General features: G+C 42.7%; 2 protein-coding genes across 6 annotated transcripts; both read right to left on the minus strand.

Annotated features, from left to right (window-relative positions):
* Positions 1–361: 361 nt before the first annotated feature.
* Positions 362–4,185, minus strand: LOC133910519 (aspartic proteinase-like). 3 transcript variants are annotated; one of them, XM_062352891.1, is made up of 12 exons: positions 4,022–4,185; positions 3,009–3,373; positions 2,855–2,915; positions 2,660–2,754; positions 2,470–2,582; positions 2,103–2,376; positions 1,896–2,009; positions 1,718–1,782; positions 1,481–1,622; positions 1,269–1,388; positions 851–939; positions 362–733 (listed from the first exon to the last, which is right to left on the minus strand). In XM_062352891.1, the coding sequence occupies exons 2-12, from the start codon at positions 3,357–3,359 to the stop codon at positions 649–651; spliced, it is 1,509 nt and encodes a 502-aa protein (XP_062208875.1). In that variant the 5' UTR covers positions 3,360–3,373; positions 4,022–4,185; the 3' UTR covers positions 362–648. The 3 variants fall into 3 exon arrangements, with proteins under 3 accessions (XP_062208875.1, XP_062208879.1, XP_062208882.1); XM_062352895.1 differs by having other exon boundaries at positions 3,970–4,125; XM_062352898.1 differs by having other exon boundaries at positions 3,911–4,050.
* Positions 4,186–4,912: 727 nt separating this feature from the next.
* Positions 4,913–10,236, minus strand: LOC133910541 (putative L-cysteine desulfhydrase 1). 3 transcript variants are annotated; one of them, XM_062352912.1, is made up of 3 exons: positions 8,695–10,234; positions 5,754–5,815; positions 4,913–5,439 (listed from the first exon to the last, which is right to left on the minus strand). In XM_062352912.1, the coding sequence occupies exons 1-2, from the start codon at positions 10,087–10,089 to the stop codon at positions 5,798–5,800; spliced, it is 1,413 nt and encodes a 470-aa protein (XP_062208896.1). In that variant the 5' UTR covers positions 10,090–10,234; the 3' UTR covers positions 4,913–5,439; positions 5,754–5,797. The 3 variants fall into 3 exon arrangements, with proteins under 3 accessions (XP_062208896.1, XP_062208891.1, XP_062208886.1); XM_062352907.1 differs by lacking the exon at positions 5,754–5,815 and having other exon boundaries at positions 8,695–10,236; XM_062352902.1 differs by lacking the exons at positions 4,913–5,439; positions 5,754–5,815 and adding an exon at positions 6,863–7,200 and having other exon boundaries at positions 8,695–10,236.
* Between the last annotated feature and the right edge of the window lie 502 nt (positions 10,237–10,738).

Below are 10,738 nucleotides of genomic sequence, written 5' to 3' on the forward strand. Positions count from 1 at the left end.
AGTTGGTACGTAGTCGCTACAGAGTCTCACTAGCAATTTGATAAAGTAAGTTGCTACTTATGTTTGACAAAAAAATGCTACTGCAACCATAATAATTTAGATATTTTTTTAGCAACTTCTGCAAGTATAGTAAGTTATGTTAAAGGCTTTAATAAAGAATTCATATGTAAGTTTCTAGTACATGTAAACGCCTTTAAAATATATACAATATAGATCTCATTTTATTAATGAGCATTTGGAGTTTTTTCAACAAGTACAGAGCAAAATCATGCACCTGGGGATTTGAATTACGAGGCGATAATAGGATTGGAGTGTCCAATGACTGCTAGTTAATCAGTAAATAGAATGCACTAGCCACATCTATCACAACGAAATATTCTTGATGAAGTCGTGAATGATTAATCCTTGCACAGGAAGCCCACGTGCTAATAGAAACCTTCAACAAGATGAGATCAGGTAAAAAGTCCTGATTCTTATCGTGCTCCCTTGCTCAATACATTGTTTCTGCGTGTCCCATATCTCCATAGCAAATACATAGTTTCTGCGTGTATACTAGCCATCGCAACTTATACCTGTTTGCAATACATATGTACAATACTGCTGTGACAAACTGTAGATGTCGCCACAATGAGGATTCTAGTATAGTCCTCACGCAGATTTGGCAAACCCAATCCTGTTCTCACCGAAGTCGAAAACGGTGTGGTAGGCACCCATGAAAACGTCTCCAAGTATCCTGAAAGTTTATGAGGCGATATCAGAATTTAGATCGCATTTTTACTGCTTTCTAGGGCAAAACAACAGCTGAAGAATGTGGAGTGCTGCAACTTATGTCGGTATATTTTCGGCGTACCAGAGTGGGCCACGAGGGGGTGGGATATCGTATGCCATGAACCCGCTGATGCAGATGGTCTGGCCTGCTTGCTCCAGCTTCACTATGTACTGTGGCACAGAAGGCGACGAGGTTAGGTCGGTCTCATATGGGAACAAGGCATATGAAAAAAGGGGTGAGGCAACAATGACAAGTCATCTGAAGTTAATATCAGGTAAGACGGTGTGTTAGAATAGAATAGAATGAGAAGTTGAGAACTATGTCAAACCTCAGAAGCTCAAGGATGGAGTGAACTGCACTAGTTTTTTTAGTTAGTTGGTTCTTTATCCTACTCAACTGAAGGTATGATGTAACAACTATGCAAATGAGATTGCGTTTCCCCAAAATCAAAGCTTCACTATTAACCCCGAGACTGAAGAAGATATAATTAGGGTGTTACCTGCTCTGGTGTTAAGGTGAAAGTCTTGTTTGCTATGGTGAACGCAAGATTTGGCATCTTCGAGATATGATGGCAATCCACAGTTGATTCACCATTGGGGCTAGGTAGGCGCTCACAGAGCTGCAATGCACATTAGAATTGGAAATGTTGTCACATTCTCCATCACTTTTCAAAAAAAAAATGGTGTAGCATAACAAAGGGAATAGTCCAACCTGATTAGCATAGTTCAGAATGAGCTCTTTTGTTTTATTTTCTCTGAGTTGATTCTGTATCCAGATCACAGCCATCTCACAAGCAGTACAGAAAAGATCAGAACCGCCGTTTTGTTTCTCCGCAACAGATTCAATTGGGTTGCTGCATGATGATTTGTGCAAACAAGTCTGTCATGAAAAATAAAATGTGTAGATACTACAACAGGAATTACAATTTAATGTATAAGTCGAGCTAACCTGACAGAATGGGTACCATCGAATACACAGAGACCGATCTGAGTGCACACTTTTTGCGGGCTTGTCTGTTCAATCACACAAAAAAAATGTAGTTAAATAATTTGAGATCAATGTACAAAACAGATGCATCACAATAACAATTCATGAAGCAGAGGGGGAAAACCAGCAAGTGCCAAACCTGCGCTATAAGCAACTGAAGGATCATCTCTCCATACTCTTGCACTACTTGTTTGCATTCTGCACTGATGATTCCCTCAGCCCCAATTGCATGATTGACTTGTGCCACTATAGTCTGGAGCAGAACAAGATGCAAAAGTCAGTTGTACCATTATTCCGAAACATTTCTAAATGTGCATTCATCAGTTAGGAATTCTAGAATACATACTGTTGGGCCGGCAAGCAATGAAGTCCCTGAGTCCACAATAGCAGCACAGCCACCAGCACAGAAACCGCTTGAGTGGCCACCGATAAGAAGATCTCCCATGTCAAACTGCCAGTAGCCTTTGCGAGTAATGGGAACATATGTATGGCTCCCCTTGTAGTGCTTTCGGTCAACACCACCGAAGACAAGTTCACCTCCAGCAGATGCATCAGGATCACGGTTAAGCCAGAATGAGAAGACATCCTTCGCGATCAGTTTCTGCTCTTTCATGCTCTGCCTGTTTGTTGCATACAACAGAGAAAATGTTCAAGGAACAGAAATGCTTAGGATGTGAGTTTTGACATTATGGATAAATGGCTTGAATAGGTACCAGATTGGAGGGGCTGCTCCCACAGAAATTTCAGGAAATCCAAGGCCAATAATTCCATCAAATTTCCCAATGATAAAAGTAGGGCTCGTTTCGCGAGTTGTCTCAATGAACTTCTGAAAGAAAAATGGCACTACATCATTAGCAATGATTCATGTGAACGTTTCACTGAGGCATTCCTTCAACAGTTCACCTGATTTTTTACAACAAGGTTGCCGACCAACACGTTGTCCTCACTGAAGAAGCCAGCGATTTGCCCAGAACCATATGTGATCGTGCAAGTTTCTCCTGTACGGTTGAATGAAAAGGTAGTGTTTAACAGCCATCTCTCTAATTCGCCAAAAGAAGAATCAAAACTGAACAGAAGCAACAGATTCTTTCATCATACCGTTCTCTTTGTAAGTTCTCGACTTGGCTGACTTGTATCTGTGGTGTAAGTAGCATGCTATCTGGAATACATGGACATAAAAGTATCAAATTTAATGTAACTTACTTGCATTAACAAATGCACCAATATCTAAAAAATCAGATAATGAACATACCGAAAAGTAGCATTTTGACGAGGGAACCCACAAGTTGGAGCTTCCAGTGTCAAATATCACCGTGAAGTTCTGTGGTGGTGTGCCTATGCCAACCTCTCCAAAGTATTGAGTATCCAGGTAGTTGTCCAAAGGAACTGTGTCATCATTTGAGGCGCTGAGATACTGGCGAGAACCATCTAACCGTAGAAGGTGGCTCTCCTGCCTAGTCAATTTTGCAGTAGTCAAAGTCTTCTTGTCCAATCTCTTCTTATTCAGGTTGATTCTTAGCTGTCCATCAGAGGAAGCATGAAGCAGCAAGACACAGGACAGAACCCAAAGGCAGGTCACCAACAAAAGATGCGTCTGCCCCATGGTCCCAGAACTCCCTGTGAAAATAAGCCTCATGTTTGTTTAGCAATAAAGACTGGTATGCAAATCATGTGTGAATCCAGTACTAGCTTGTTCAGTGGAACCAGCTTAAAACGGATGACTGTGTAGAGATTTTCTTGAACCGTTGTGAAGATGTTATTGTTCAAAAAAGCCAAAAGAATTCTTCTTGTAAGCTGTTTTGCTAGCAGTAACCATTACAGGAATGTGAAGTTGAACAGAATCAAGGCGATTTTTTTCCTACTCACGCGAGAAATGAACTGTTTTCTTCAGAATCCCTGCAAGAATCATATGAATTTCCTGCGTTCCAAACATGCCCTAGATAGCTTTGTCGAAATTAGGGTAAAACAAGGCTAGGGTTCACATGTATCCTGTAACTCGGTGTTATCTGGTAACAACGGAGTCATGAAATCGAATTTCCAAGGATCCTAGGCAGCATACCAAGAAACGCACCAAAAGGAAACATGAGCAACAGCACATACAGAAAGGGTCAAGAACTGACAAGAATCATAACAAAGATATGCAAGGGTGCTTACTAATCGGTAACAGGAACAAGATCAAGAACTTCAAAACGGGTAGTAACTAAAATTTCTACCCTGCGTGGCGATGACAAGTAATTAAGCAGCAGCTACTTGGCCATGGCCTACCTGCTTGCCCAGTTTGCCTCCCGAGCCAGAGCGAAGGGGAAAGCTACTGGTGAGCTCGAGGGGAAAGTGCGGAGGATAAAAAGGACACACCAATCGGTTGAAGCCGTCGGACGTGTGGCACTGTCTAGATGCAAATGCAATCAGTAAAAGTAGAATAAAGTATGCTCACTGCTGCTCCACTGACATATGGGACCATAAGCAGCCTGCCCTACATGTCACGGACCAAATTCTTTAGTGCAACTGCAAAGCAAAGGATGGTTCTTCTGAAGAAATAATAAAACAGCTGTGATTATGCGAAGTATAGAAAAAAAGGGGTGGAATTGGTGGAACGGTGTTAAGAAAATCAAAGGAGAAAGCAATAGGTTGGTGACTTGGTGATAGCTGCTTTCTGGGTTGATGTGGAGATATTTACTGAGCTCAGCTACTTCAATGGTTGGCCATTAAACGGATAGCTGCTTCTGGGTTGATGTAGAGATATTTATTGAGCTCAACAAAGAATATGGGGCAAATTCTTTAATTGTTATAAAAAAATTCCTCTTTTCTCTATACCATTTAAATTTTTGAATTTTATTTATTATCATTGATTTTATATTTCGTTCCTTTCTCGCCATTCCGTCCACATTTCTAAAATCTTAGAACTTTTTATACATGTTCATAATCTATATGTAACCCATTTTAATTAAATTTATCTAATAATCCTGTGTAGAATTTAACTTAAAATTATGCAAAAAAAAAGTTAATTTTATAACTTCTAATAATTGATAGGGCCTCAAATTAAATCTTAAAAATATGAAAAAAAAATTCACTAATGTTATTCTTATGTGATTAACTAATTTCTAAAATTATTTTCATCTTTAAGTTATATGATGAAAAAATAAATTCTGTTTGGACTGAGACGGATGAAAAACCAATAAAAACCACAACCTACATATCAGGTATCAGGACTGAGGAGACATGAAGCCTCACAAGGTGCGCATGTCTTGTGCCCCAGAGCTATTGCGTTCACTATTCGTGTACGCATATGCAAACAAAAAAAATGTGTGAGCCCTTATCTCTCTACAAATATGTACGCATGTTTCTCACTAGTCTGAAGCTTTCTTTTGGTTGGCTGAAATAGAAGAGGATGAAACCGGCTGGCCGGATGGGTTCTTCTCTTCCGCCGCCATTTGCCGCCTGATTGCCGGAGAGCAACTTGCCGCAGCCGGCGCCAGCAGCAGACCGCGGCCCAGTCCAAACACCACCAACAGCGAGCTCCTTTTAGAGAACACCAACAGCGAGCTCCTTTCTTTTAGAGAACACCAACCGCGAGAATAGTGGACTCAACTCTCCACGACAGCAACGCTTGAAAAAATTTCACATCTCTGCATACGCTCTCAGGGATGAAGATACAGTACAACGGAGGCCAGGGACTTCCCGCTCTGCTGACACAAGAGAAACCGTAATTAGTAATCCACTGCCACTTGATGCATTCATCAATATGGTCGGTAACCGGCAATCACTCTACAACAGCTGTAAAGCTCCTTACATCCAGATTATTCTTAGGTTACAGCTGCTCGAAAATGAGGGGAAGAGAGAAGACATGCCAGGGCATTATTGTTACATAGACAGAACGGGAAACACAACACATGTCAGCTCCTGAAGGTACACTACATCAACTGGCTGGCTATGCCATGGGAATGGGAGCTAAATCGCACTGCCACTGCAGCACTGGCTGTGGTGACACGATCCATACCTAAGTAGTTGGCCACAGTGGAGTGTCGGCTGGCTGTAATGTCATCACACCAAAGCTTCTTGCTGCAACCATAGTCATGAAAAAAATCCACCAGATCTTAGGAGGCTTGTTATCAGATTAGAGATGAACAATCAGTAAGCATTAGCAAGTATTGAGAGCATCAGCCATAGGTTTGGATCGTCACCATAGTGGCAGTCATAACAAGATTGAAATAATATATCCATAGCTTTCAGAATGTAAAGCAGTGGAGGAAACCAGACGATTAATATGCATTGATGTATGAAAGTTGGGCATCCATGAACCATGCTTTTCAACTATGGAACTCCTGATAGCCTGATGACATGTTGGCAAGCCAATGTATTTCATTTGTCGAGTCTAAGACTAAGTCTGCCTCTAACTAACCAGCATGAATAGCTGAATATTTATAACACATTGTCATTAGGCATTAGTGTGTTACTACCCGTGATGGATAGTGAAAACCAATAGAACTTGGAAGGTGTATACGAGGAATATAGAGTTCAACATGTACAGATACAATGATCTGATTTCTCCAGGAACAACTCTGATTGTTAATAAAGATGTGGAGCATATCTAGTAGTGATACCCTGAAGATTAGTACTCTGTATCATTAGACTGCTAGTTCTCAATTTCACATTATCCCTCTTTAAGGTTAGTTCTCATTTGATAAGCCCTATCTATACCATAGTCACCAGAAATCCAGGTCAATAACATTCTAGTTTGCTTCTAGACCATATTCTAGACAGGAAACCAGTGAAAGAAGGCACCATCATCAGTCAATAACATCCGGGTCATCAACCAAATTCTAGACAGGAAACCAGTGAAAGAAGGCAGCATCATCAGACCATTTAAGAAAGGACGGAAGTCAAACAGCAGTTTTTCAATGGGAAGTTCTGACTTTGAAACTTCCTAGTTTTTCAAGAAAGTGAGGAACAATAACATGATATTTTGCTTCTTAATGCAGCTCTGTATTCTATAGGTACTAGCAATGTTGCACACTTAATATGGTAAATAATTCAATAAATCTAGCTTTAGTAAAATACAGGGTCTCAAAAACAGTGAATCAGAAGCGGGCACATATGGCATATAGCTAAATGCATTCAAAAAATCGTCGAACTTTGTACTGCTATAGCACTTTATGCTAATCACCCTGAACAAAAACTACAAACAAAAATCTTGTACAGCATGTACAAACCAATGTCTATATCCCTCACAACCTGCACAATACAATGTCTGTATCACTAATAGCTTAGTAGTTATGTAGATATCCTTTTATAAAACATAAGATGTTGCTCAATTACAATCATGAACAACACAAGTTCCAAATAAGACACAGTAAATATAAAATCTCCACCACAACATTGACTTAACCAAGCATACATTTACACTCTTCGAAAAGCGAGAAGTTAACAGTCACAAGCAGCTGCTCCTGATGTACAAAATGGATAATCAATATCATTAGTAAGTGATCACTCTATTACGGTACAACAAATAAGATTGGACCTAGATTTTCTATAGACAATTCTATTATCTTAGGCAGTTCAAGTAATTTGTTGACTCAACATTTTCACCAGCTAAAAATTTCAAAAATGTCATTATGCTTCTGTACACTCCTTTTTTTTCTTTGGGAAGTGGCTTCTGTAAACACTAACTGTTGGACAACAAAAAATACTTGGGTTGTACAGAGAGATACAGCAAATGTTCTGAGTTTGCAAGTTATAATACAAACTAAATGTTGCCATTAAACCCAGAGAAATAGAGACAGAGAGAGAATTTAGTGCTCAGCAGTCAGCATGGCTGAAAAGCAACTAGAACTCTTTGGCACCTTTTACTAGAAGATTAACAAATCACAGAAGCAGGCTAGGATCTCAAGAATGCAAAGAACCATTTCCTTTCATTTTCTGTTGGTATAAGTAAATAACATTTCAAAGTACATCTGTAGATATACCACAGCTCCTGCACCAGGCAATTTTTTAATGGTATGTAAAAAATAGAAATGATAGGTTGGTTGCACAGAACCAGAAGTCATATTCCAAATTCTGTGAGTAGGGAACATTCTCAACATTGACTTGTGCATTGTAGCAGTATGAAAACAGATCATGGATAAAGGGAAAAGGACCTGTTGCTACTTGCTACAGATGTATTGTCGTGTTGACCCAGATGCCGGTTTCTTTATAGAGATAATTCCCTGTGTGCCATTGAATGTTAACGAAATTCTCAATATGCCACTGAAAAAATCATGGTCCCTTCCATGCCATCACTTAATTTTTTTTCCTTTCCCTGTGTGCCATCGCTGTCATAATGGAGGTGACGGCAGTGGCACATAGGGGATGAAAAAACTTAATTTTCCATCCCCTATGTGCCACTTCAGTCACCTTTGTTATGACGGCAATGGCACTTAGAGGATGAAAAAAACTTAGTTGGTGGTATGGAAGGGACCATGATTTTTTCAGTGGCAAATCAAGAACTTTGTTAATATGTACTGGCACATAGGGAATTATCTCTTCTTTATAAGGATATGGTCAAAACTAATTGGAGCATTGGTACCCATTGCTCATACAGTTTATTTCAGATTGAGTTTCCTTTATGCTTTCTTCATTTCTAATACTTTGTTTCATGTGTCACAAAACAATAATGCGCCAGTAACTATGCACTAATCATCAACATCAGCTATAATAAGGTTTTTTATAATCCAGAATGGTACTGATAGCATATACACGTGTATGCACTTAATTTAATATCCTTGTATAAGCATGCCTTCTCAAAGACCAAATCTACTAAAATAACAGAAACAACTACAGTATTGGTGGTATCATGTATCCAATTGTACATTAACCATGGCAATCATTTATCAAGGAATCCAAGCCAACCAACAAAAAAAAATTAAGTGACTAAACATCAGTCATTTCAGCTGAAAGAGTACCTTCTCAGAAGGCCGCAATTTGCTGCTGGTGAACCCCTCAGAAACAAGCTTAAGGACAGCATCTCTCAGCCTCTCGTAGTCCTCCCTGACATTGTAAATCTGGTGTGAGATCCTCACATACCCTGTCACTGGATCACCATTCTTATCCTTTGCCATCTTCTGCCCTTCTTCCCTTCTTGAATTGTAGTATATTGGAACCTCCACCGCAAAATCCTTCCTCAAAATAGTCCTCACTCTCATCTCATCATCATCACTCTCGACACCAAAGCAGCCTGGCAATCCCACCATAACCATGCTTCCGCACAGTTCTGGTGGTGAGCCAAGAAACGTTCCCCAAGCCTCAGCAAGCATCCTACCCATCTCAATCACTTTCTCATGGTTTCGGCTGCGTATTCCCTCAATCCCACCCTCAAATCGGTTAATAAAGTCAATAGCCTCAGACACAACAAGGTGGGCACTGTAATCCCGTGTCCCGATCCATCCACTCTCCATAGGCAGCCCATTGCCATACTCATGCGAGACGACAGGGTGGTGGAGCTGGGACGCTATCGGATCATCCTTGCGGGTGTGCAAGAACGCCACAGCCGGTGGGCAAAAGAACCACTTGTGGAGGTTGCTTGCGTAGAAATCGGCCCCAATGTCACGCACGTCCACAGGGACTTGCCCGATGGAGTGCGCAGCGTCAACAAACACCTTGTCCACGCCCTCTTCTCGGCAGATGGCAACGAGCTCCTTCACCGGGATGACAACACTGGGCATGGAGGTGATGTGGTCGATAACCGCGAGCCGGACCCTACGGCCCCCAGCCTTAGCAACCGCGAGCGCAGCACGGAACTCAGCAATAATAGCGTTGGCAGAGGCGACGGGGAACGGAAGGGGCACCTCGACAACGGTGGCCCCCGCCCGCGCTACGTAGGCGTGGATGGACTTCTTGACGGCGCCATAGGCGTAGTGGAGCATGAGCACCGCGTCCCCGCGCGCGAAGTGGCCCTCGGCGAAGCTCCACGCGGCGTGCTGCAGAACGATGGCGGCGGCGGTGGTGGCGTTGTCGACGAGCGAGACCTCCGAGACGTCCCCAGCGCCGACGGCGTCGGCCACGGCGGCGCGCGAGCGGAGGAGCCCCTGCTGGAGGCCGTGGAAGTAGAAGGCGTCGGGTTGGGCGAGGAAGAGGCTCTGCCAGCGGGCCTGCGCGGCGAGCACGGAGGCCGGGCAGCAGCCGAAGCTGCCGTTGTTGACGCGCGCGATGGCGGCGTCGTGGTGCGCGAACTCCGCGCGGATCTCGGCCACCGAGATCACCGAGCGCGGGCGCTTCGCCGGGGATGGGCCGTTTCCGTTGCCGTGGTGCTCGTGGCCGTTCTTGGCCACCGCGTCGTCGTCGGGCGGGGCCGACGCCATCGCCCCTGCCGCCGCGCTAGGGTTCGTTGGCCCGGATGGGCGAAGAGAGAGAGAGAATTGAGATTGATGGGAGAGAAAGACAGAGAAATAGAGAGAGAGTGCGGGTCTGTGCGGTGCGGAGCTGGAGGATTGGATTGGGGTCGGCACTCGAGCCGGGCCGCCCGAATTCGTCAGTCGCTGCGTGACTTCATTAATTGGGCGCTTGCCGGATAAACGAGGGCCGCCTCGGCTGTCCGGAAATAAAAATATCAATGTCGCCTAATGAACCTGCGATATCTTATTTTGATCGAATTAATTTAATTTATGATAGAATAAACATTAGTGCGTTGTAATTTTTTTCTGAATCGTCTAGTGCTATTAAGATATTTGTGTGATATTTTGGATTCCCTGATTTGATAAAAATAAAAAATTGAACATAGTGATTTTAATAAGAACTGCAACATATACGAGCGTTGCCATGTACGATATACGATCATTATGGCTTAAACAAGTACCACGTCTAAATCGAATATGTCTTAGAGAATATAAACAACAGGATTACAACATCTGGTCTACTGAGTGCAACGTGGGTATTTTCCCTTTCTCGCCTCTTCGGGTCATGCGTCACACGCCCGATGTGCCCTATCGCGCTTCCTCTCTCTCCGCCTCA

Source organism: Phragmites australis, chromosome 1 (assembly GCF_958298935.1).
Source record: "Phragmites australis chromosome 1, lpPhrAust1.1, whole genome shotgun sequence".
In the NCBI taxonomy this organism is placed as follows: domain Eukaryota; kingdom Viridiplantae; phylum Streptophyta; class Magnoliopsida; order Poales; family Poaceae; genus Phragmites; species Phragmites australis.